Source organism: Phyllostomus discolor, chromosome 6, assembly GCF_004126475.2.
Source record: "Phyllostomus discolor isolate MPI-MPIP mPhyDis1 chromosome 6, mPhyDis1.pri.v3, whole genome shotgun sequence".
In the NCBI taxonomy this organism is placed as follows: domain Eukaryota; kingdom Metazoa; phylum Chordata; class Mammalia; order Chiroptera; family Phyllostomidae; genus Phyllostomus; species Phyllostomus discolor.
Genome location: NC_040908.2, coordinates 75,536,057 through 75,563,547, shown reverse-complemented (window position 1 = coordinate 75,563,547; position 27,491 = coordinate 75,536,057). Strand labels below are relative to the sequence as shown.

Here is a 27,491-nt window from a genome sequence, read left to right as displayed (position 1 = left end):
GTAGAGGGAGCATTCCTCACCCTGATAAAGGCCATATATGAAAAACCTACAGCCAACATCATTCTCAATATACAAAAAATAAAAGCTTTCCCACTGATTTCAGAAACTAGGCAAGGATGTCTGCTTTCATTACTACTATTCAATATAGTATTGGAAGTACTAGCCACAGAAATTAGACCATAAAGAGACACAAATTTTATCAAGATTGGAAAAGAGGAAATAAAACCATCACTGTTTGTATGATATAATAATGTACATAGAAAACCCTATAGACTCCACCAAGAAAGTACCTATTGAATAAGCTAATTTGGGAAAACAGCCAGCTTCAAAGTCAATATTTAGAAACCAAAGATATTTTTATAAACCAACAACAAAATATCAGAACCAGAAATCGGGAGGAAAATCCCATTTGCTATAGCAACAAGAAAAATAAAGTATCTGGGAAGAAACCTTACCAAGAAGGTAAAAGACCTGTGCTCAGAAAACTACACAACACTGAAGAAAGATATTAAGGAAGACACAAATAAATGGAAGCATGTACCATGTTTATGAGTGGCAAGAATTAACATCATCAAAATGTCCATACTACCAAAAGCAATTTATAGATTGCCTCAACACAATCACGATAGAAATACCAATGACATATTTCACAAATCTAGATCAAAGATTTTAAAAATTTACATGGAACCATAAACGTACTTGAGTAGCCACAACAATTTTTAGAAAGAAGAACAAAGCTGGAGGGTTCACCTTGCCTGACATCAATCTGTATTACAAGGCCATTCTAATCAAAACCTTCTGGTACTGGCATAAAAACAGACACACAGACCAGTGGAATAGAATAAAGAGCCAAGAAATTAACCCAAGTCTCTGTAGTCAACTAATATTTGAAAAAGGGGGAAAAGCATAAAATGGAGTAAAAATAGCCTCTTCAACAAATGGTGTTGGGTGATCTGGACAGCTACATGCAGAAAAAAATGAAAAGCAATCACCAACTTACACCATACACAAAAATAAATTCAAGGTGGATAAAATACTTGAATGTAAGACATGATACCATAAAAGTACTAAGGGAGGACGTAGGCAGAAAAATCTCAGATATTCCACACAGCAGTATGTTCACCAATATATCCCCTAGCTCAGGGGACATACAGGAAAGAATAAACAAGTGGGATGTAATAAAAATAAAAAGCTTCTATAAGACTAAAGAAAATAGCATTAAAATGAAAAAAGATCCAACCCTGTGGGAAAACATATTTGTAAATGATACCTTGATAATGACTTGATCTCCAAAATATGTGTAAAACTCACAGGACAGGAAACAACCCTATTGAAAAATGAGAAAGAACCTGAACAGACACTTCTCCAAGGAGCACATACAGAGGGCCCAGAGACTTATATAAATATGCTCAGCATCACTAGCCATCAGAGAGATGCAAATTAAAACCACAATGAGATACCACTTCACACCATGGAGGATGGCCATTGTAAACAATTCAGCAAACAAGTGTTAAGAGGTCATGGAGAAAAGAGAACCCTAGTGCCTTGTTGGTGAGAATGCAGACTGGTGTGGCCACTGTGAAAAATATTATGGAATTTCCTCAGAAAACTAAAAATGGATCTGCCTTTTGACCCAGCAATTCCACTGCTAGTATTATATTCTAAGAATCCTGAAACACCAATCCGAAAGAACCCGTACACCCCAATGACAATAGCAGCACAATTTACAATAGCCAAGTGCTTGAATCATCTGAAGTGACTATCAGTAAATGAATGGATAAAAAACTGTGGTACATTTACACAATGTAATACTATACTACACAGCAGAAAGAAAGGAGCTCCTACCTGTCACTGTAGCATGGGTAGAACTGGTGAGCATTATGCTAAATCAAATAAGCCAGGCTGTGAAAGACAAATACCATATGATCTCACTATAAGTGGAACCTAATCAACAGAACAAGCACGCAAGATACAGCCAAATATTGTAATAAAGAATAAGCTCTCATTAACCAAAGAGGAGGATGGAAAAGTATAATAAGGGATATTTGGGGAAGGGCCATGAAGGAACATATATAAAGAACATATGGACAAAGCCAAAAGGGGTAGGTTGAGGGTGGGAGGTGGGTATGAGTTGGGGGGGGGCCATGGTGGTGTGAAAATGGAGACAACTGTACTTGAACAAAAAAAAATAAAAAAATAAATGTTCCATGTGCATTTGAACAGAATGTGTATTTTTCTTGTTTGGTTGGAAGGTTCTACATATATTAGCTAAGTCCATTTGATCCAGGGCATTGTTCAATTCCACAATATCCTTATTAATATTTTGTCTGGGAAATCTGTTCATTTTTGTCAGTGGGGTATTAAATTCACCTAGTATAAGTGTATTGTTGTGTTTATCTTTCTTTCAAGTCCTCCAAGATTTTTCTTATATATTTGGGTACTCCTGTGTTCAATGCATATATTTTTGTTTATGTCTCCATGATGGATTCTTCCCTTGAGTATTATGTATCCTTCTGTGTCTCTTTTTAGGGCTCTTGTTTGTAAGTCTATTTTGTCTGATACAATTATTGCTACCCCAGAATTTTTTTCCTGTCTATTTGCTTGGGATATTTTTGCCAGCCCTTCCCTTTCAGTCTGTGTAGGTCTTTTGTTCTGAGGTGGCCTCTTATAGGCAGCATATGTGCCAGTCATGTTTTCTTATACATTCAGCTATCCTATGTTTTTTGATTGGGACATTTAATCCATTTACATTTAAGATTATTATTGTAGGTACTTATTCATTGCCATGTTACTCTCTTCGTACCTGTGTTTCTCTCTCTCTCACTCTGCCTTTTTTCTTAAAGTAGTCCCTTTGGCATATCTTGCAGTACTGGTTTGATGGAGGTGTGTTCTTTCAGCCTTCTTTTGTCTGGGAAACTCCTTATTTTGCCTTCCATTTTAATAGAGAGCTTTGCTTGATGGAGTAGTTTTGGTTACAGTCCTCTGTTTTTCATCACTTGGGATAGATTTTGCCATTCCCTTGTGGCTTATAGTGTTTCCATTGAGAAGTCAGCTGCTAGTTTTATCAGGGCTCCCTTGTATGTTACTTCCTCTTCCTCCTTACTGCCTTTAAGATTCTCTTGTCTTGGATTTTTACCATTTTAATTATATGTCTTGAACTGGGCCTCTTTGGGTTCCTCTTGATTGGGTCTCTCTGTGCCTCCTGGATTTGTGTGACTTTTTCTCTCATCAAATAAGAGAAGTTTTCCATCATTACTTTTTCAAACAAGGTTTCTATCCCTTGCTGTTCTTCTTCTCCTTCTGGTATCCCTATTATATGGATATTATTACATTTCATGTTGTCCTTCAGTTCACTTAATACCTCTTTGTTCTTTCTGAGTCTCTTTTGCTTTTCCTGCTGTATCTGGGTATTTCTTTCTACCTTGTCCTGCAACTTGCTGATTCAATCCTCTGCTTCATCTAGCCTGCTTCTGATTCCTTTACTGTGTTCTTCAATTCAGAAATTGTATTCTTCATTTCCTCTTTGCTCTTGTTGATTCTTTCTATGTCCTTTTTTCATATTGATATAGTTTGAAGTAATTTCCTCATTGTTTCCCTGTAGTGTTTTATAATTCTCAGAGAGCTCATGGAGCTTCCTTATAACCATTGTTTTGAACTCAATATCTGATAGTTAACTTGCCTCTATTTCATTTAGCACTGTTTCTAGGATTCTTCCTTTCCTTTCAGTTGGGGGTTGTTTCTTTGTCTTCCCATTTATTTGTGAGATTCTTCTTTTTTTGCCTCTGCTTCTTAAAATGATCTCTTTTGACTCCTTGATTTTGCAGTGTGAATATCTATGGTAGGGAACCTGTGAGATTCTGTGGTTCAGTCTCCTTGATCTCCTGAAGTTCATGCTCTTGGGATGCTATTTATACCATTTATGTTGGCTCTGTGGATGTATTTGGGTTTTGATTGCTGTTGGGTAATTCTTTGGTAGGTCCTTCCCTCCAGCTGGTTGACTGAGGGTCACTCTGACCACCACGTCTTGTATGCTGTTTTGCAGGTGCTACCAGAAGAAAACCACAAAGCCCAGGGAACAAACCCCCTTCCACAAAAATATCTCCCCCATAGCAATACCACTATCAACAGCAAATGAACCAGTACTAATAAGGGTGTAAAGAGATTAAGACTATTATAAGAAAGAGAGGAATAATCTATAGTATAAAATCTAGTGACTATGCACAAACTTGCTGGACAAGAAGTGAATGTTAAAAAGCTATACAGGAAAGAAAATATCACTAATCATGGAGAAGACCACAGTGGATTTTGTCTCGGTAGCCTATAATATTTACCACTTGTTTTTCTTTCTGGATCTGACTCTGGTGATATCAGATGTTGACCCCATCTGACCTTAGGCAGCCTGCTCCGAAACTGCCAGGGATCTACTCTCTGTGGCTGTCTCCTTAAGTTGTTAATCTAGCCACTCTGCACTCAGCAGTGATGCTTAAGCCCCAGAGGGTGGGGTAGAATTCCTCCTGGTTTGGGGGCTATTGTTTCCCCTATAGCTACTGCTGCTCATAGGGGAGTGGTCTGCCTGGGCAGGATGGCTGCTGCCATATAGGGGATGACTCAACACTGGGATCCTGGTGTCTATCTCTCAGCTCTCTCCCCAAAGCTTCCTTCCCCAGTCTCTCTTCAGGCATCTCCACCCCACTCTGCCCTTGCCTTTGCCAGAGCCCAGAGTAAGTGTCTACAAATGAAAATTTGTGAGTTGGCCCTTTAAATGGCTCTTTGAGTCTCCAACTGTCTGTCTCTGGCAGAGAGCAACCCTGCCACTTTTCGCTGCTGGTTGTTATTAGTGTTCTTTTTGGGCTCTGGTGCTCTAGGCTGGGGATTGCAGCTTAGGGTTTAGACCCGAGTCTTCTCAGGGGGATCCAATTATCCACTTAATTATCCCTTCTTTGCTGCCACTTGTGGGGGCCCAGTCAGCCCTCTTGAGCCTCCACAGCACTCCTTACCAGTTAGTCCTAAAGATAGTATTTCTGTCTGTCTGAGGTTATAAGGCTTTTCTCTTGCTATTGTTCAGTTTGTTCTGGGTAACTTCTCCATATTTTGGTGGTAATTTCAGATTGGTTCTGGAAGGAGGTTAGTGTGGCTCCATTCACTCCTCTGTCATCTTGCCTGCCATTAAATTCTTTTAAAATATTATAACCAGTTATATAAAAGTGGATTGGCTTAATAATGAGCTGTTCATAGTTTCAACATTTTTCTTTAGGATTTTGCTACTCAGAAGGGAACAAAAAGTGATTCAAAACAAAACACCCTCATTTGTTGCAGATATACTTGGATTCAAAATTGTACCTCACTTTAAGAAAGATGTTATGTTAACCCAAAGAAATTTGTGATGGTTTAATGGACCAGTGAGTAAGTCTAACAATAGTATCAATTTTTTTCTGTTCTTCACTGCATGAGATCTTTCCCTTTGAGCTGGGACACTATTAAAGGGAAGGAAGACAATATTATCATTGGCCATTTACCACTTGTACCACTTTGCATTCTTCAAACTTTATCTTTCTCTGGGAACAAATACATTTCTTTACTCCCAACAAGATTTCTCAGATTTCTCTCCTGTTAAGTACCCAAAAAGAAATCCTTGGAAAGCCCAAAAGAAAAGCAACAAAGGCAAAAATTATTCTCCAAATCAGTTTATATTTTTCATCAAAACCAACTCCTTGAAATACATATAAACATAAAACAAACAATGTTACATCTATTATGTAACATAAAATCTTTTTTCTTATCAATAAAAGTTTTAGCATGTAATATATTTTTAAGAATAAAGATCTATTTTTTTCATGTCCTATTCAAATAAATCACCTTAATTATTAGCACTGCTTTTCATGAAATGAATATTTTCAGAAATTTTGGGTATATCTGATATGTAAATCAAAATTTTTTTGTCTATCTTTTAGTGTCATGAGGGTTTCTTGTCCCACTGGGACGCAGAAATTGACAGTGCTTTTGATATTCTTGTCTTCTAACAATACCTGGATGAGCTGCAAGAAGGAAATGCTTAAAAGCAAAAGGTAAAAAGAAAAAGTAACAACATTTCCTGCCGCAGGACTCACTATTTGAATTATTCTACCATATCCTCACCCCTACCTTGGGAATCTTATGGATTTATTTCTACCACAGATCCTAATTTATTAGGGGGAATGCTCAGGGTGTGATGAGGCCTTCATGGAAGGAGTTGTCACCTTGGGATGGTGCAAGACAGGCAGGCCATGGGGAGTGGGAGCACATGGGCTCTCCTTAGGAAAAGGAATGGGGGTCTGCCTGCTGCTGTTTGTGAGGCACTGATTGCAAAACAACACTCTCCCATTAGAGATGTGGGAGACTCGGTTGTGAAAATCAAGAGGCAGACTGTGAAATATCCATGGCTTTCCATGTGGCTATAGTACTCAGACTCTGGCTGCTTTCCAGATGGATACCAATCCTTCATCCTCATCTGTTCTGAGCTGACATTACTGGGCCAAATTCTCACATAGACCCTACCTCCACCATCTATCAAATATACTAGTAGATAAGGAGGGGAAAATATGTGAAAACAATCATTGATTACATCGACACCTGATTGTATAGTAATGGATTTGAGAGTTTCACAGATTCCAGTATGAGTTGAAGTACCAGCTCTCAGATAAGTCTTCCTATCAGAGGAACAAGGGATAAATGCCATCCTTCCCTTAGCTCTGAGGGTACCCAGAAGATTGGCAAATCCTTGTACATGATTACTTTACAAAACCAATGGAGATATATTTTCTTAGTCCATTTCCATCAGTAAGTCCCAAACAAGCTAATATATTTTGATAAAAGTGTACACAAGATAACCCCGAAAGAAAGGTTTATGAAAGTACATTTCTCATCCTTTTAATAACACCATCACCACCCATTTCAAAGATATTTTTCATTTCTCAAAAAAAATTTTCTTCACCTGTACTCTATAGCTGAAGAATCACTTATTTTTAAATAGTTTTACTATGCTTTAATCCTTGAGTTACATGACCTAAATACATTTATAATTTTTTACTTCATTCTTAAACACACCTTGGCATCTTACTATTTTGAACATAGCTAGAATATAGAAGAGCAACAGATAACTATGGTTTTTAGAATCCTGACTTCAGTTCTTCCTGCAGGTGCAGGCAGCAGTAATTGTTCAAAGATTGAGCCTAACACAGATGTGCTGCTGAATGGGGCATTAACTTGTGCCAGATGAATGCAGATGGGGCACAGAGGGTTATGCTTTTTTGTTGATAATGAGTGCAATGCTGAATAATGAATATGATGAAAATTAAATGAGCATAACTTTTTGGCATTATTGCTAATTCAGCAGGCATTCACCAATACAAGCATGTTTAATTAATCCCTAATGCACGTTACCTTGGATTATCTGACATTAGCCTGCTTGTAATGCTTTATTGTATAGTCAATAAAGTACTTAACATCTTCTCTATTGTTTCCACCAGTTAAATATACAGCCATGTGCCTCTTGACTATTAGGGGTATGTTCTGAGAAATTTGTCATTAGGAGATTTCATCCTTATGTGAACCTCATAAAGTGCACTTACACAAATCTAGATAGTATAGCCTACCACACAAGTAGGTTGTATGGCATAGTGAATTGCTCCTGGGCTACAAGGCTGTATAGCATGTTACTGTGCAAAACAACATGAGATTAAATCAAGTATGAGAATGATGTAATCAAGAGGTACTGTATGAAGCTGCAGCCAGTGTGACATAGCATGTTGTCATAAAGCAAACTTTGTTTTATAAGTAGAAAGAGTACATTCTAAAATAATGATGAAAAATGTAATATAGTAGGCACATCAACCAGTAACATTTATTATCATTATCCAGTATTATGTTCTATACATAATGCATGTGCTATGCTTTTATATGACTGGCAGTGCAGTGGTCTGTACACCAGCATCACCACAAACATGTTAGTAATGTGTTGTGCTATGAAGTCACTAGGTGACAGTAAATTTTCAGCTCCATTATAATCTTATGGAACCACTGTTGTATATGTGATCCATTATTGATGAAAATGTCATTATGTGGCACATGATTATAGGTCAAACCCCATTATTATTAACTTAAGAATTGCTAGGGAATTGGGTAGAGAATGTTATGGAAAGATGTTCAGATTATGAGCTTTTGTTGTAGGAATAATAACAATGACTAGTAGTTGTTAATACTTACTATGCTCTACAAACTTTATGTTCTAAGAATAATGATTAATTTAGTTAAACTTCATAATAGCCCTATGGGATTAGATATCAATATTACCATTTTGTAAATAAGGAGACTGAGGACCAGATAAATTAACTAATTTTCCCAAGGTTCTCAGCTAGTAAGTGAAGAATGTGGAGTTTAAACACAGGAAGTTGTGTACCAGAACTGCCCAGTTATTTCCCCAAATGATCAGACTTGAAGATATTTTTCATTTGTTCCCAACTCAATGATTTTAGAATTAAAACACATGGAAGTACCTTTGGAGAGAGAGGAGGTGTTAGAAAAGGATAGTGTCAGAAGATATATGGAGGTTTGAATCCCTGCTCTGCCCAATATTGCAAGGTGACCTTGGGAACATTACTCAATCCCTTAGGAGCTTCAGTTATGCTATCTGTGAAATGGAGCAATGGTAACACCATCTTGCTGGGTTGCTGATATAATGCCTTTAAATGCCCAGAACAGGGAGCCTATCACTGTCTGTTCTCTACCCACTTCCAAATATGCCCCCCAAAATAAATGTTTTTCCCAATTACCTTGGTGACTAAGGGGCATCTCAAATTCTCTACAGCCCTAGCTCTTGTTCCAGCCTGTAAATAGGTAGATCTGCACTGTTGCAGCTAAATGTCCAGCACAAATGCTTGCCCTGTTAAGGCTCCACAGAATGTTTCAAGAGTGTTCTCAGTTGAGCTTCCCACTGTCCAGCCCTTGTAGTGTTGTGTTGCCAGGATGGGATATATTCTCCAGAAGGTCAGGGAACAAGGAGAAACATTCTCCTGGGTACAGGTTACCCAACTGGTCCTTTCTTCAGATTTAATGGGGCTTCCTCTCTGTCAAGAGCCCTGAAGCATCTGCTGGTAAGTGGTGACTCAACTGCCTCTGAGGAGGCCAATTTCCTCCCATTTCCAACCCCCTGCCATTGAGTCCCTGATTAGGAAGGTCAGTATTTAATTATTTCAAGCTTCATCAGTCTTGTCAGCTTCATACACATACTCATAGAAGAGGTGAGTTTCTTGTTTACAGACAAATGTCTGAATCTACTGCACCAAGGTCATTGAAGGCAGCTGGATATCTGAATTAACTACTGCAAGGTAATACCAAATATGGACAGAGAATTAGTAAAACTGGGAGATGTATTTCCTTTGCTCCTGGTTTTATTATTTTTGAGCATGGTGTCTTTTTAGAGCAGTAGTGCTTGTGTAGGTTCTCTGCACTCTACAGAACTTGGAAAGAGGATTTGATGAGGAGGGAGGGGTCCCTGGAAGGTTCTTGTTATTTTGAGGACTGTAGGGCATGAATACTTTCAGGCTGTGACTCATCCCATGGCCATGACCACTATTAGCCCAGGTCAAGGGCAACACCCTGGCTTTAATGGTCTCCTGTTGGGAACTGCCCTGCCTGGTTTCAGAAGCTGTAACCCTCCATGGCTAAGGCTGAGTGAGAGACCTTGGAACCTTAAGCCATTAAGGAGACAAAACTAACCTCCCTGGCAGGGGCACCCCCTCTGCCCCCTTTACTTCACCCTGCTTGGCCCCGAGTGGATGACTGGCTGGCCAACGGCGGGTAAGATTCCTCAAAGGAGGACCCAAGACATACATGGCCATGAAGGGGCCCTCAGGGAAGGACTGGGAGGGGGGCTATAGAAAAAAGGGGTGATGGACCTGCACCCCTGAAATAGCCTGAGTCCTCATTCTGTCTGCAAGAAGCCTCCTAACCTCTTGGCTGTCTTACTTCCTTTGCCCAATTTAAGCCTGAAACAATGCCAGAGGTGGGTGCAGCCCTGTGCTGGAAAGGGCAGGTTCCCCAAGATGATCAGGCCTAAGAAAGAATGCATAAAATCCTGTGAAACTTGCTTTGTTAATACCCTCACATTAAATGATAAGAGTCCAAGCATGAAACGAGTTTATTTCCCCCAAAGTTTTATGGCCCTTTAGCTATCTGACCCTGACTCAAAATAAGCCCTCATAGTTCTTTGAATGTTATCTATTGTTTGATCCTTACTGCCTGACAATGATTGATGAGCTTTATGTATAAGCCCTGTATTCCTATGCAAATAAATCCAATAAAAGCCCTTTGAGGAACAGGCTCCTGGCCCTTCTCCTTTGAGGGATCTGCCACCTTTCCTCCCCAAGCAGATCATGTCTTGGTAGACTTATTCTCATTCTTGGCAGATGGGGGGTGGGGTGGCTCTGCATGTGGAGGCCCCCTGCCACAGTCTCCTACTAAGCACCTCTCATCTACTCAAAAAGGGTACTAATGGGTGCTGGAGAGATACTATGTAAACTGGCTAAACCTCCACACATAGATATGGAAGTTTCAGAAATTACCACCAAGGCAATTTTTGTCAAGATTTTGTAAACCTGCCACTCCCTCCAATCAGTGGAGGTGTTTGAGTTGTTTACTGTGTCGATCTTGGCATTCAAGGACCTATCTCTGATGTCTGAAACATGTGTTTTACTCTTCTTGGATCACCTTAATGTTGTGGAATAAGAATAGACTTGAGATCAGGCAGGCAAGGGGTCCAATCTCTGTTTCATAATTTACTTACTGTATGACTTTGTGCAAGTCATTTAGCTTCTCTGAGCCTCAGTTTTCTTATCCATGACATGAAAATAATCAGAATAGATGCTATGTAGTATTGTATGGCTTCATGATAATGTATATAAAGGGCATATAGTAGGTGTTGGATAAATAGCAGTCCTTAATTTTATATCTTTCAATATGTATCCCAATTCCACATTTCCAAAATCCTTTCTATTCAGATTGTTTGCTGTTTCCTATCTTTGAATGCCAGAGGCACTTTCAGTGCATACCACTCAGTATAGTGGCTAGTGGCCATCTATTTCTTAGTTAGCCTAACCATGTCAAGGAAGGTCTGGGAGGGCAAGACCCAGGCCAGCCACATATTCCTCACCTCTAATCATTCCAGTGCATATTAATGAACCCCAAACTGAGCTGAGCAGTGACCAACAGATACACTATTATTATCATGCCTGGCAAAATCACTTAAAGCAAGGATCATTCTAGAATCCTGTGTCATTGATTGGACAATGTGGTCTTTATACGTTTATTAACCAGCTGGTAGTTTTTAATGCCCTTGAAAAAACTGACCAGGAGTTGGGGCCCTAGTGTCTACCTTATTGCCTGTGGCAGTGTCCACCAGGGGACCCAGGACCCTGAAGACCATGCTGCCCACACCCACGGGACACTGGTTCTGGCTCAGGGGTTTCAGCATCACCCAGGCTGGGTCCACACTTGGGCTTTCACACTCCTGAGATGATGAAGGCTCTGGAGGGCGGCAAGGTGACTGGTCTGGGCTGGACAGCAGACTGCCATCTGGTAGCATTTCCATGATATTTCCCACATTTTCTTTATCCTCTTCCTCTTCTATGTGTGACTGCAATATATGAATCACATATTCCAAAAGCAGTAAATGAAGCAGATGCCAGGACCCTACATTTAAATAACAACCCAAAATGAATAATTATATAAACAAAAACAGATCAATGTGAAACTTAATTTTTTGAGGCTTTTAAGTACTGTGTACTAGACCCTCACTCCTATAGCTGATTCTGAGGGGTTCTAGGCAGAGTCCATCACCCATGTGGCTAACATTCCATATCCAGAGAACCCCAGCAAGGTGACTTTTGTACAGAAAGAACAGAAAGCTAAATAGCCTGAGCCATGAAAGGAAACTTAAAACTCATCTGGTGTGAGATGGAGTAAAACCTACAGAAATTCTCAGAGCAGGGGACTTGCGCCCTCAGCCTCCCATGGGTGGCATGCAGGGAAGCAAAGGAGAGGGTGGAGGAAGGTGCAGGCAGAGTACAGAGGGGTCCCACTGCCATTTGTGATGCTGCAAATGAAGCCCTTTCCCCTGCTTCAGTCTGTGTAACTGCAACTTTTGATGAGTGAAGTGGGTGAAGGAAGGAGACTAGTGCTCAGCATAGAGAGACATCCTCTCTCGTGGGCCTGTCACTGGGGAGATTGTGTAGGGGAGACAGCAGGGCAAGCTGACTCAGCTGACTGCTTTAAATCCTAAGGCCTTTGGCCTTCCAGGAAAAAAAAGGCTAATTAATGTTCAGATGAGAAGCAGAGGAGATCTGGCCTATTATAATTGTTAAAAGACAAATTTTGAATTAAGGTAAAACCACAAATCTTATACAAATATAAAATGAGCATGAATGAATGCAGGAATTAGAAAGCTGTTGCAACTGGTTCAGTGAAGAATTCAAAGTATCAACATAGACAGTAGAGAATGCTGGCATTAATTTACAAATAGTTGCAAAAGGGATTCATCCTTGGGGTGGTAATCACTGCATCCACTTGATACCACCAGCAAGCATTTCTGGGGAGGACTACCATTTGCATTACTATCAGTTTCATACAAGGTACAGAGTTGTAAAATAACTCAAAGATAATGACAGGTGGAGACAACTCAGAAGGGGTGCCCAACCATTTTGTCCACTTCAAAGACTTTTGTCTATTCCACAGCCCTTTACGATGTATATTCATTGATGAAATGAATATGGTGAAAGATGCTGGTTTGGTGGGATGGTGTGATCTGGCCTGGAATGAGCCTAACAACTCCTGGCCTGTTTAAACTTGGAAACTATGGTCCAAGTGATGAGAAAAAACAGCTGGTATTAATACTTTGACTTCATATGGAGGTCTAGAGAAGGTAGTCAGGGAAAAACAACAACTACAGGACTGAATTTTTTCCCCATGATTGCATGTGAATATACTTTTATCACTTTAGTATGGAAGACCATTAGCATAAAGCAGAGCCAATTTGGACATCATTAGAGGGGAGAGCCTCATTACAAATGATTGTCACCAATAGGGCAGCTTACAGCAACAACTCCTGAAAGAGCTCCATGGTGTTTGCAAAGCTGACCTAGAGTAGGACTTGTCTTTTCTTCCTATTCCACTTGCCTACTGTGATCACATGCCTACTATGAGGGCACCAAGCAGCATCCCCTGGAGCAGGGCTCCTCACCCTGCTTAGTGTGTAAGCATGGTGAGAAGACTTTGCCTGTCTTTCCCCTGCTCTATGCCCAGTGCCCAGGAAGGTGATTAGGACCTTTCAGGGGCACAATAAGTATCTGTTGAGATGAATAATCCTTTCCATGAGGCTGTGGTGAACTTCCTAAAACTCTGCTATGCTGCATCGGAGCCATGGTGGTGACAAATGTGACCTTCCCTGACAGGCAAAGTTTGACGAGAAAGTTTGTGAAATGAATATTACTTTATATTTTCCAGTGTACATTGGTGACTTTATCAATTGTTATTACTGCAAGTTAAATATGAGTGCCCCCAAGAACCCATTTTTTAATTTTCAAATGATTTTATTTTAATTATTCTTCAAGTACAATTTTCTATCTTTTACTCCCATCCAGGCTCACCCACCCAGCCCTCCTCACTTCCCTCCCATTTCCACCCACCCCTAGTTTTTGTCCACATGCCCTTTATACTTGGTCCTGTAAACCCTCTCCCTTTTCCCCTGAAATTCCCTCCTCTCTCCCCTCTGAACACTGTCAGACTGTTCTCTATTTTAGTGTCTTTGGTTATATTTTGCTTGTTTCTTTGTTTTGTTGATTAAGTTCCTGTTAAAGGTGAGATATATGGTATTTGTCTGTCACTGCTTGGCTTATTGCACTTAGCATAATGCTTTCCAGTTCCATCCAGGCTGTCACAAAGGGTAGGAGTTCCTTCTTTCTTTCTGCTGCACAGAATTCCATTGTGTGAATGTACCATAGCTTTTTGATCCATTCATTTATTGATGGGCAACTAGGTTGCTTCCAACACTTGGCTACTATAAATTGCACTGCTATGGACATTGGGGTGCATAGGTTCTTTTGGATTGGTGTTTCAGGATTCTTAGGATATAATCCTAGCAGTGGAATTGCTGGGTCAAAAGGCAGATCGTTTTTAGTTTTCTGAGGAAGTTCCATACTGTTTTCCATAGTGGTTGCACCGGTCTGCAATCCCACCAACAATGCACTAGGGCTCCTTTTTCTCCACAACCTCTCCAACACTTGTTGTTTGTTGCTTTGTTTATGATGGCCATTCTGACTGGTGTGAAGTGGTATCTCATTGTGGTTTTAATTAGTATCTCTCTGATAGCTAGCAATACCGAGCATATTTTCATGTGTCCCTGGATCCTCTGTATGTACTCCTTGGAGAAGTGTCTGTTCAAGTCCTTTGACCATTTTTTAATTGGGTTGTTTCTAAAATCTTTTCCACTAAGATCAGGAACAAGACAAGGCTGTCCACTTTCACCACCTAGTCTATTCAATATAGTATTGGAAGTTTTAGTCACAGCAACCAGACAAGAAAAGGAAATAAAAGCATCCAAATTGGAAAGGAGGAAACACATCTGTCATTGTTTACAGATGACATGATAGTGTACATAGAAAATCCTGTAGACTCCACCAAAAAACTACTCGACCTAATAAACAAATTTGGCAAAACAGCAAGATACAAAGTCAATATCCAGGAATTGAAGGCATTTTTTATACCAACAATGAAAGAGCAGAAGCAGAAATCAAGAAAAAAAATACCATTTGATATAGCAAAAAGAAAAATAAAATGCCTAGGAAAAAATCTAACCAAGAAGGTAAAAGACCTGTATTCAGAAAACTACATAACACTCAGGAAAGAAATCAAGGAAGACACAAACAAATGGAAACATATACTCTGTTCATGGATTGGAAGAATTAACATCATCAAAATGTCCATACTACCCAAAGCAATTTACAGATTCAATGCAATACCTATTAAAGTACCAGTGGCATATTTCACAGACATAGAATAAACACTTCAAACATTTATATGGAACCATAAACGACCCCAAATATTTGCTGCAATTTTGAGATAGAAAAGCAAAGTAGGAGGGATCACAATACCTGATACCAAACTGTATTACAAGGCCACTGTAATCAAAACAGACTGGTACTGGCATAAAAACCAGCACATGGACCAATGGAACAGAACAGAGAGCCCAGAAGTAAACCCAAGTCTCTATGGTCAATTAATATTTGACAAAGGGGCAGCAACAGAAAATGGGGTAACAATAGTGTCTTCAACAAATGGTGTTGGGAGGACTGGACAGCTACATGCAAAAAAAAAAAAATGAAACTCGAGCACCAACTTACACCATACACAAAAATAAAGTCAAGGTGGATAAAAGATATCAATATAAGCCATGACACTATTCAAGTCCTAGAGGAGAACATAGGCAGGAAAATCTCAGATATTTCATGCAGCAACATTTTTACTGATATGTCCCCTAGAGGAGGGGACATAAAAGAAAGAATAAACAAATGGGATCTCATCAAAATAAAAAGCTTCTGAATGGCTAAAGGAAACAGTATTAAAAGAAAAAGAGAACCAACTGTGCGGGAAAACACATTTGCCAATGATACCTCAGACAAGTGTTTAATCTCCAAAATATATGAAGAACTTACCTTTTTTTTTTTAGACCTCACTTATCTCCCTTGGTGCTTTTCTCAAAATGTCCCAAAGCACATAATTCAAAAACAAGGGCATGGTTCCTGTGAATCCAACAATGAGGAATGGGAAAGTAAAGAGTGGTTCAACTGTTTGCTGGACTCTTGTGTTGCCATTTTTTTAATGTTGTTATAGCCCTGGCCAGGTGGCTCAGTTGGTTGGAGCACCATCCTGTACACCAAAAGGTTGTAGGTTTGATCACTGCTCGGGATGTGTAAGGGAAGCAGCCAAACAATGTTTCTCTCTCTCCCTTCCTATCTTGCTAAAAAATCAATAAACATTCCCTCAAATGAGGGTTAAAATAAGTTTTTTATGGTTTTATGTGTCTATGTTGTATTTTACATAAAAAAGTTAAAAGAAGACTGGATTCTACATAAAAATATGAAAAGTTATTATGCTATAATAACATTTTAATGTACAAGTGATTTGCATTCTCTGACTTATCAAAACTGTGTGTCTATTGCAGAGTCATGTCTTTGCTCATGGTGGTGGGAAGGAAATTCCATATTAGCTGGAAGCTGGCAGCCAACTTGAGGAACTCCTCTTTGCTTCTGCTTGGCTATTACATTTTTGACAAAATGAAGATGAGCACGTTTTCAAATGCATACATTTGTCAGGCACAGACATGTTTAAGTGGAGAAATGAGAAGAGGAAGAAGAATTGATAAGGTGAGAAGAGAGGCAGTGGTACACCAACCCTTTTCTGGTCTTGATCCATTTTGTCTAGAGATGAGTCCAGGGCAGAATGATGTAATTTATCTGAGGACCAGAAGTTCCCAACTTTGTGTACAGCAGAACCAATGACACTTAACTGAGCACCCGTGGGATGCTTCTACATGCAGACAAAGAGACTGTCCATGTACATCGAGAGTAGCCTTGGGCCTCACTTTAAATGAATTACAACCAATGGAGTCATATGAATTTCACATGCATATGTTGGAAAGACTCCCTAAGACTCATCATATGCATGTGGTCTACCTACTTGCTCAACCCAAGTCCCTGAAGAAGAGATGGAGAGACTGGCTAGACATGAGGACATGCCCTTTCTCATATTTCCTTGTCTTCCCTTCTGCCCCAACTGAAACCCACTCAATGTACAGAAGGATTGTCCTAGGCTTTGGGTACATGGGAATTCTCTTCAATAGCAACATCCCACATGACTTCTGATCACCTAAGCTAGTGTTTCTGATAACCTGAAATGGAGCTCCTGGAAGGAACCATGCATTCAATAAACACAAATGCACTTTCTTTTCTTTTTTTTATTTTAATCATTGTTCAAATACAGTTTTCTCCTTTTTACTCCCAATCCAGTTCCCCCTCCCACCCCTCCCCACTCCTCTCCCATTACCACCCTCCCCTTAGTTTATGACCATGTGTCCTTTAAGTTTGTTCCTGTGAACCCTTCCCACTGTCCCCTTAAATTCCCTCTACTCTCTTCTGTGGGCACTGTCAGCCTGGCCTCTATTCCAGTGTCTTTAGTTATATTTTGTTTGTTTCTTTGTTTTGTTGTTTAGGTTCCTGTTAAAGATGAGATCATATGGTATTTGTCTTTCACTGCCTGGTTTGTTTCGCTTAGCATAATGTTTTCCAGCTCCATCCACGCTGTTGCAAAGGGTAGGAGCTCCTTCTTTCTTTCTGCTGCATAGAATTCCATTGTGTAAATGTACCATAGTTTTTTGATCCATTCATTTACTGATGGGCACCTTGGTTACTTCCAGCATCTAGCTATTGTACATTGTGCTGCTATGAACATTGGGATGCATAGGTTCTTTTGAATTGGTGTTTTAGTATTCTTAGGATATACACTTTCTAAAAGCATTGAGAGCAGAAGCTCTGGTGGTTGGTGCTCTCTGCAATAATGTTCATATGTGAACCACAAACAATGAGCATTACTCTGCTCACCACTAGTGTGGCACTTCAGGGTCTTACATTTAGAAATTCTCCTGGACCCAACTACATGAGAATGGGGAGAATACAGTACATGACATCACTGAACATGTCTTCTGCTAGCACGCTGTCAGGTGTGAACAACTGAAGCCATTAGTCATCTCTGACAAGCCCAGGTTTACATTTTTGGTTCCTCTTAATGAAGTTTGTGACCCAGTGTCCCCCTGCAGTCTTTGTTAATGAACTCAGTTGTATTTCTGCCCCTTCTCCTTGCCTGGAAAAACAGGGATACAGACAAAGCCAGGTGGGGAGGAAAGGGGAAAGAAAGAAATATGACTGAGACTTAAAGGATAAAACCCCCAAAGTCCAGTTCCTTGTGCCACACCTCCACCTGTTTGCTCTGCTCCAGAGAAGTCCTGTTCTTCCCTAAAGAGGTACTGCAGTGTTTCATATGTTCACTGTGCCCATGTTGTTCTCTTGTGAATATTGTCTTTTTATGTTATTTTCATCTTACTGATGTGGACTCTGTCCAGTGGGGTCCATATGTTGTGGATGCAATGAACAAATTCACACAGACTACCAAAGACCTTCGGAGAAAAAGGGATGGCGCGGCCACTCTCTCAAGGGGAGAGAGCCTCGACCCCTGCCTTGACAAGCTTTTATCGACTTTCTAATAGCATACATCAAAGAAGGTTCTCATTCATTATACTCAGTTTGCTTTAGGTAATTACTTTTTACAGATAACAAAAGAAAGGATTTACTGATTACTTCCTAGAGATTAACAAGGAAAAAATATTGCAAATGCAAGGGAATGCTAACAGTAATTGGTCTGGTTACACTCTGTCCTTGGGAGAATTAGCACAGACTTCAGGAAGTTACTTTAAAGATATGCAGTAAGCATTTGCTGCTTCAACTCAGGGTGAGGGAGTTTTAGCAAGAGCAAGTCTCAAAGCAGCCTAAGTATAATGCAGGCCTGGTTTCCCACAGGAGAGCCAATCCATGCCTATGGTCTTTCCAAGAGGACTGGGCTACATTTGCCATTGTCAGGCAGATCGGTTCCCTATATTTCCCTCCTTGTTTTTTAATTAGGACTGCTACAGATCCCACAAAGCTTGCTACTTGCTGGTCTCTTGCATAACCCTGGGAAAATAATTTGCAAATGCATTGAAGTATACAAAGCATTATTAGAATCAGTAAACAACTGGTGGCTGCAAAGGCCCACATTCTCAGGTTAAGTCCATCAAACTGATTGTTTGGATTTAGCCATCGAGATTATCACGGAGGGTTTGAAAACCCTCCTGCTTGGTCAAGCACTGAATGTTCTGCAACTGCTGCTGCATCTCTATCTGCAGTTTATCAAGTTGTCCCTTTAAATTGACAGAAAAAGTCCCTCTTAGGTGATGTTGAATATGGCTCCAGAAGTGCTGGCTGGAGTTCCATTGGAGTTGGGTGATGCACAGCCTGGAGAATCCAGGGTCACAGGTCAGCTGTTGGAAGGTCACTAATGCATCCTGGTGCTTGACAATCCACTCAAGTGCCGATTCAACTGCAAAAAGGCACATCAGGATCTCTTGATCAATCTGGGCCTGTTGGATCATTTCTAAGGTAGTATTGGTTAAGAGAACATCAACAGTATGAGCAGTTTGAACTGAGTCAACTGAAGGTGGCAGTTGCCATGGCAGCAGTAGCTGCAACAACTATAGCAGAAAAAATGAATGCAATTAGAGTGCTGACAAACTGTTGGATTCTTAAGGAGGATAGCACGTTGTTAAGTGCTATTATGCCCTTGGGTTCCTCCCATTCTCTGGTTACATCAACTGGCACCCATACTTGAGTTTGTCTTCTAACTATATAAACTGTAGTGAGGTTTAGCTAAGTAATATTGAGATGGGTAAGGCAGCTGGCATATATGGAGCCCACAAGGACATGCAGAGAATAAACTTTTGCCAATTCATTATAAAAGACCTGGGCTGTGTCTGGGGTTGCAAAAAACAGGTAGGGGTGAGAGGTACAAACTGTGACCCAATCTTGTTCTGGAGGATCAACCTGGTAGCAACATCCCAAAACACCTTCAGGGTCACAACCAATTTTTATATACAGATGCTTTCTAGTAATAAAAGGCAAGCCCATTTTCCAAGAGTTATAATGCCATGGGCTAGTGTGGTTAGGTGAAACAATTCTGATAATAGGTGCCCTGGTGCCGGGCCCCTCCCACCACATATTATCATATAGTTGTTGAGGCTGAGCTGGAATTACTGTTGTGTCAGGCTTAGCTAATATTCTCCAGTTAGCTCCCCAATTCTCTATTACAAAAGGACTTTTGGGGAGAAAAGCAATAGCGGAATTCAGTCCTTGGCATAAAGACCAGAAGAGAGAGTCTTTATGGCTAGTGTCTAAGGTACAAGGAGGAACCGGAGTAGGACTGGAAGTATGGTAAACCCCCTCATGGGTACGTAAGTTAACTGTGGCTAACACCGAAAGCTAAATAGTAATTATTGCATTGCTCTTTGTTTGCAGCATAAAGTTGATCTTTTAAAGGAAAGCACAAAGTGTTAAGAAGGACAAAAAAAACAAACTGGTAAGTGTTCAGCAACATAAACAGTATTTTTTGGTGGTGGTAACCAGTGATTGTTTTCTTCTAGTGGGCCATCAGAGGGCATCCACACTCCTCTGGTCCATACTCACTGTGCCCATGTTGTTCTTTTGTGAATATTGTCTTTTTATGTTATTTTCATCTTACTTCCCTTTTTCATCCTAATTTAAATTTTACCTCCTTCATCAAGGCCTTTCATAACTGCCTCAGCCTGCAGAAGACAAGCCTCAAGGGTGGAAGGCCTCTGGCTACCTTGTTTTGGTCTAAACTTTTAATGCACAGCCCCAGCTCCCCATCCACCCACCCACTATAGGCCCACTGGGTCAAGAGTTCTATGGCTTTCTCTGATGGCATTTTCAGCTCTGAAAGTGCTGATGCATATGATGGTGATGACTGACTCAAAGAACCCTGTTGAAGTAACTCCCAAGTGGCATATTGACCAGAAGGACCAAATCCATACACATTCAATACTAATTTGTCTTTGATTTTGTAATATCCAGCTTGATGCTTTACCTGGATGTTTCTGCAAAATACCCAGACAAGTACTATTCTCCCCAAACAGAGAAAACCCCTCATCCTCCTATACACTCTTGCTTGGTGCACACATACACTCAGCTGTGGTCACCTGCACACATGCTCACTTACCCTCACCTGGCTCATTGCACACAAACAGGCTCATTGCACACATACACATCCAAACAACATATGCTCACCATGTGTGCTCACCTGCAAACACACACTTTCCTGATGTGCCAGCCTCTGACTCCTGCCTTGCTACAGGAGTGAGACACTACTTTTATTTCCTTAACACCCATACCAGTCTTGACACATTTCTGGCCACAGAAAATTATTTTTCATTCCACCAGGTCATGGGTACTCGGTGCTGTCATGTAGCTAGAATGATCAACAGTCACTTCCTCCCTTTGTAAAAAAATATGGTTTTGTACCTAGAAGATGACTGTTTGGAGATTTGAAGACAGACAATTCAGGAATACATTGAGGTCTGTCGATGTCCCTAGAAAAGAAATTAAACTGCTTAAACTTGTAAAAACAAACAAACAAACAAACAAAAAGATTGTTAGCAACACAAAAGAGCTTCACAGTAGATATCTGTATTCCAGGTAACCTGAGGGACAACATTTGAACAATAATTCAAAAGCACTCCCTCACACTCATTTTGAATACAAAAGATGCATTCTAAGTCCAGATTTGTCACCTCTGTGGTCATCTAGTTCAAATTTATGTGGACTTGCCTTCTAGGAACCACATCTGCCCCTTGTTGAAATGGAAAGAAATATTTCAAAATGATAACTACACCTTGTAATTAATTATACAGACCTGGCTTCAGATGAACTCATTGCATGATACAGGCATGACCTTGTCTATTCTTGTCATTTTCATTAAAGTGTAATTTATTAGTGTCTTTTAATTGATGGTGAACATCAAAACTGTTGAGGGATGTTCACAGCCTCATCTGGGTTTACAGACTCAGTACAGACATGCAGGGTGAAGCCTGACCATGTGTGACATAGGGACTTGAGTCCTCTACCTACATGGCCAGCACTGAGAGTACATGAACCAGCCTTTGGCCTTCTATTTGTGGGCCTCTGGGTACCAAGAAGAGTGTAGAAAACCCAGTTGGTTGCCATGGTCCTGGCTGAGGCATGGCCATGGTTCATGTGATAGATCTTTCAGGTATACCTCAAGATTTGCCTGCCATTTGTCAGCAGGGGCTACTAGCATGCTGGGTCCCTGCTGGCTCTCTTTCCTCTTGAAAGGTTACCGAAGGATGCCAACAGGCCCACAGGAGCCCTGGGCAGGAAGGCAGACCTCTTGGCAGGCCCCTTGGGGAGAGGTCTCCTGCTTTCCCGGGGCCCCCAGGGTTTGGGCTTGGGGCAATAACAGGTTTTGAGAAACCACATGAGATTTCTGTGGGAGCCACTGGCTCAAAAAGGGGGCCCATTGGGCTCCTACTAACCAGCATTGTTCTCCATAGCTTTGAAGCATGTTGGCTTAGGTGTTCAGCATTTAGTTGCCAGTTTGGTCAGTAGGGTAATATCTAGGGGAGTAACTGGGATTTGGGGTAGCAATAGAAGCAGGGGGGATAATCAAGGGACAAGAGAATAGGGTGGGAGGAGAAGAGAAGGGCAGAGGCTGCTTACCAACAAGAATGGACCAATTTCAATATTTCAAGAACTGGTACAATCCTATCAAAGTCAGCCCTATTTCAAGATCAAAGAAATAGGACAGGATAATTTGTGGTGCTTGTGTGCCTTGTTGAATCTCTGTGTCATCAGCTCATGAAATACTGAAGTGCTACCATGTGCACTATGTTGGGCAGACTAAGATGGTAAGACAAAGATGACACCTGAAGGAGCTTACAAATGCTGGGGAGGCAGTTTATGCATAGTGAGTGCACCAGGATGAGTTCAGGCCCACAAGGAAGAAGCTGCTAAGCTTCCTAAGGCATCCTGGAAAAGGCAGATATGGGAGCATAGCCCCCAGAACACCTCTCAGCCACCCTCATACAAAAGCCTAGAGATTGGACCACAGTGTGGGAGAGGGTCATAAATGTGCAGCTTCCTGCCTCACAGCAATCCTGCTGTGTTGTCCAGAGTGAGAAGCTCCCCACCACCACCCCATGCAGCTACACTGTTAGCCAGCTTGTGGTGCTCTTTGTAGAGGAGAGAGTTTTTTTGTTGAAAAAATAATCACAATTGTCAGATAGTAAAGGGCAAGAATATCCACATGCTTCATATCATTTGTTTGTAAAACAATGAAATACAGTAAAAGCACCATGGTTTGTGTTGTTCAAAAAAACACTTGCTAATTCTCATAGTAGTGCCAGCAGAGTCTGGCAGGGCAGAGAGCTAACTCAATCTAATTCAGACAGGAGAGAAGAGACATGTTGAATCTGTGCATGTACAAGAATGATGCAGATTTTTTTTCCTACAAGAGACACTCCAGGTTGATGTTCACAATTATCTGCCCCCTGAAGGAGCAGATAAATTACAATATCAAAGAGTAAATTGTGTTCTACTTCTATTAAGAAATCCTTAAATTAGTGCAGGCGATGCCACCTGCCCTTGATACATGCCACATACTCTATTCAATAAAGCAAGCAGAAGAGGGAAGGTTATATTTCATTTCCCAGCTCTCTGGGTCACCTGCACTGTTCAGGTTCCTTGGCAGGGCTTCCTTAGAAACATTCATGATACCTTTCAGATTTGACTTCAGAAGGCTGACTCCTGTTATTTCTCAATACCATTCTCATAGTCTAAGTATAATGGGGAAGCATAATACTCAATTAAATCTTGTCATTTTACTTTTGCCTAATCCCCCTGGCCCTCCAAATTAACAAGATTTTTTTTTCTGTTGAGAAAAGAAGTGGATTTGGGTATTGCCCATTAAAATGAAAACCTTAGTAACAATTAAAATGTTTAAAATTCACATATTCTAGAACTATAATGGGGTACAGCCAGGGCCCTCCAAACAAAGGATTTGAAATGGGGTCCAGAAGTTGGGGTGTCCAGGAAATATAGAAATATAGGATATCCCCACCCCCACAAGCCTGGACTGGGGAATGGGACAAATGGAGCAGGGCCATTGACTGTTATTTTGCATATCAACAATTCTAGCTAGGGAGATAGGCATAACTTTGACCCTTGAGTTAACTGGGAGGCAACTTCCCTTACAGTGTGTAAGTGACAGCTTAGAAATCGTTTGCTCCATGCCATGGGGCCACCCTTGCCAGGACTAATATGGCAGCCAAGAAAAGCAGAGAATACTAGAGTGCTGGCAGATGTAGCCAATTGTGGGAGTCAGAAATGGGGTTATGGAGGAAGACTCGTGCTGGGATTTAAACTTAGGCGCAGCAGCCATACTGGTTCTAATCACACGGTTTTGAGGGTGGAGAGGGAGCTCCCTTTACCACATGGCTTAGGAAGCCAGGCTGCAAGATGTAGCAGCCATGGACAGCTATTTCTCTTAGTGGTTTGAAAGAATCCAGGAGAGATAATGCAGGACGTGGGACAATGAGAGACCTTGTGGAAAGAAAAGGGGTGAAAGGATTCTTAATGGTGAGCCATGAGAAGATGCCACATGGTTTTGGATTAAGAACTAGAGATCATGGGAACATAGCTGATGGTGCTGGGGACCACGGAAAACCTTCCCAATTGAGCATGGATTACTGGGAAGAATTGGGAGAAGTGAGCTGCGGACTTCTGTTCATTTTCTTCTGGAAGACAGTACTTCTGATTGGCATGTTCTGAGACTGGCCTGCCAGGGCAAAGGGGGGAAGGAAGGCCTGTGTGTGTTTGTGGGTGTTTTAAGGGACTTTGGGATTTTAACAGTGACATTCTGCCATTACTCTAAATCTCTGTAACTTTTAAGTAAATAAATAATTCCTTTCCTTTTTACCAAACTCTAGCATGAGAGCCATAATTCCTAACACCTGGCAGCAGGCAAAAAATCCACAGTGACAGAGAGACCCCAGGGGAGGAGCCTTGTTTTGGTAACAGTATCTGCTCCTGCCTCCCCACCCACCACCCACCAGTCTATTTGGTAACAGAATTTCCTTTCTGAAAGCATCATTTAGAATGCTTCTGTTCATAGGCAGATGTGTGTAGGGCTCTCAGGACCTTTCAGCTCTTCCTTTACCTCCACTCCAGTCAACAAGCCTAAATTACCCTGAGAGGAAAACTGGGGGGACAGAGGGTCTGCAGGGAACATATGGCTCTAAAGAAGCAGCAGTACTTACTAATTCTGCAGGGTGGCTGTGGGGCTTCAGAAACTAACTATCCTCATCTCTTGGAAGGCTTGGACAATGAATTTAGCCCCTGAGGGCTGATTTTCTCAGCTGTCCAATGGGGACAATTCAGTCCCCTTACATTTTCAGAGCATATAGGTCACCCTTACACACTTAGAGCCACCTCCATTTTGCAGAAGAGAAAAGTGAGGGCACTTGCAGTTTGAAGTATACTTTTGCTAGTGGCAGGAAGTATAAAGATACAATGTGGAGCAGGGCTGGCTCTAACTTGGGCTGGGCACTCAGTTGGATTGGGATGAAAGTGTTGCTCCAGGGCCACATCAGATGACCCAGTCAGGGATAGAACCAGTAAACAAAGGCCTTGCTGAGTTCCTCCCATGCTGGAACTGATTTGGAACAGGATGACAGTCTCTAACTCTGTCCTAATCTAGTGTCCACAGGATTTCAGAACACATTCCTGAGTGGCCCACATGCCAGCATTTTGTAAACTTCTTCTCAGCTCTTCCCTATCTTCTAACACTGAGGTGACACAATCCGCCCAGGAGAGAAAAGGTCAGAGCTGAGGAACTTGGCAGCCCAGACTTGCTGAGTCCATGGGGCCACGTGCAGGGGCAAAGCTCTGTCTGTCTGTCCTTGGCTCTGCTATGATGTCCTTTCATCTCTGACACTGTCTGCCCTGGTTGGCCCTTCCACAGGGTCTTCCTGCTCACCCCAATTTCTCTCTTAAACAGAGAGAGCAGGCGATAGGGCCCTTCTAAGGAGGGGAGGAGAAGGTGGGCTTCTTGCTGAATGCCTGGGGCCCACTAGAACCTGCCTAGCCAGTAGCCAGCAAGGACTTCTGACTGCCCTGTGGGTGCATGGTAACAGCCTCTCTGCTCTGATGGCATACTTGCAGCTTTTAGCTTTCACTTCAGAAAAGAGCTTCGTTCCCTCCTGTCTGGTTGACAGAAGCCTACCTTTGCCATGTTGGAAAGGTCTTTCTTCTTAGTCTTTTGACAAACACAGTAACTTCTGTAAGAGAAATACACATGACCATTATTGATACTATAGTGTCACATTCTCATGTAGATGGCGTGAAGGACAAGGCATGTGCCTAGATGCCTTACACACAGGGAAGGGTGCATGCATCCTGCTTCCACTGTCTGCTAGCACTTTCTCAACTGGCAACTTTTCTAGATACTCCCCATCCATCCCAGAAAGACTAAGAAATCCCAGCCTCTGCCACACCTACTTAAAGGAGGTTAGGATTTTTACCTAGAAACCCTGAGTTCCCTGGACTTTCTCATTTCTACAGTGCCTTCCTCATAAAATGACTGAAGGAAAGGATGAAAAGAGAAAGCATACAGAGAGAAGGGTGCTTTCTTTTTAAATATATCATTTATTCACATGACAAATATTTCTGAGGAACACTTGTACACGTTTGCCCCATAAATGTTTTCTGTGTGTTTGCTGAATTAGTAACAAGATGTGTCTGGTCAAGTCACTGGGGACCAGGGGAGACCCCAATCCAGGAGAAATCCTGATCCAGTCAGAGCCAGCACCTCCCCTGCAAAGGGAAGGAGTTGCACAAAGCACTGGTTAAGAAGGGTTGAAGGCAGCCCAGGAATGAACTTGGATCTGAGATTTGATAGGCTTCCGTGTCCCAAGGCAACTATAAACAAAGGCAGTGTGGTTGCACAAACCAACATGCATTTCCTCAGTAGCTGAGCAGCTTGTGACACAGCTGGAGGAAGCTAGAACAGAGCCTGTGTAGGCTGTGGGGGCTGGATGCCCTATCCCTGCGAAGGCACTCATGCCCTTGCACTGGCTGGGAAACTCTGCCCATGTTGAGAAAATGGCAGTCAGGAGAGGAACAAAGACACTGGGGGGCTGACAAACATGGTGGACATTAGCACACATTGGTTGAAAAGCCAGATGCTCTGTCATGCATGGGTTTCTAGGCAAAGACTTCTTCAAATGGAACACGTGGGGAAACTGCTTGTTCTTTGCCTCACATGGGTGGGAGTGCTTGTGGGACTGGCAGACACCAGGCCCACACAGTGCTTTTTGCCTCACAGGGCCAAGGCCAGCCCACAGAGGTGGAGTCCTGAGCTGGGATGTGCCTCACTGGGTGCCAAACCTTGAGATACTGTGACCATGTGTAGCACAGCACATGGGTCCTAGACTGCTTCCATTCTCCCACCCTGAGAGCAGCACAGATGCAACAGCCAGGAAATATCCTCAGCCCCAGAGGTATGAGCAGCCTTGGTTACTGGGGCCTAACAGACTGAGACCCTATCCCATTGGGCTGCATTGACCAGGAAGTATACCCCAGCCAGGTGCCCTGGCCCTGGGACAGTGAGAGAAGCTACATGAAGTGATGGGGATGGTGGTACCCACAAGTGTGCGCACCAGGGAGAGAGAGCCTGAGGATGGAAACCTCTTTGTGTAGCCACCTTTGGCTCTAAAAGTATAGATTAAA

The 27,491-nt window shown here is 41.7% G+C and overlaps 1 protein-coding gene across 1 annotated transcript in view; it reads right to left on the bottom strand.

The window, feature by feature from the left end:
- Window positions 1-5,857: 5,857 nt before the first annotated feature.
- RFX8 (regulatory factor X8) overlaps window positions 5,858-27,491 on the bottom strand; it is a 74,383-nt gene continuing 52,749 nt past the window's right edge. Inside the window, 9 exon segments of the mRNA XM_036029971.1 lie at window positions 5,858-5,935; window positions 5,937-6,035; window positions 11,408-11,725; window positions 16,229-16,342; window positions 21,210-21,304; window positions 23,403-23,509; window positions 23,511-23,539; window positions 25,987-26,003; window positions 26,006-26,041. Coding sequence (XP_035885864.1) covers window positions 5,858-5,935; window positions 5,937-6,035; window positions 11,408-11,725; window positions 16,229-16,342; window positions 21,210-21,304; window positions 23,403-23,509; window positions 23,511-23,539; window positions 25,987-26,003; window positions 26,006-26,041 — 893 coding nt within the window.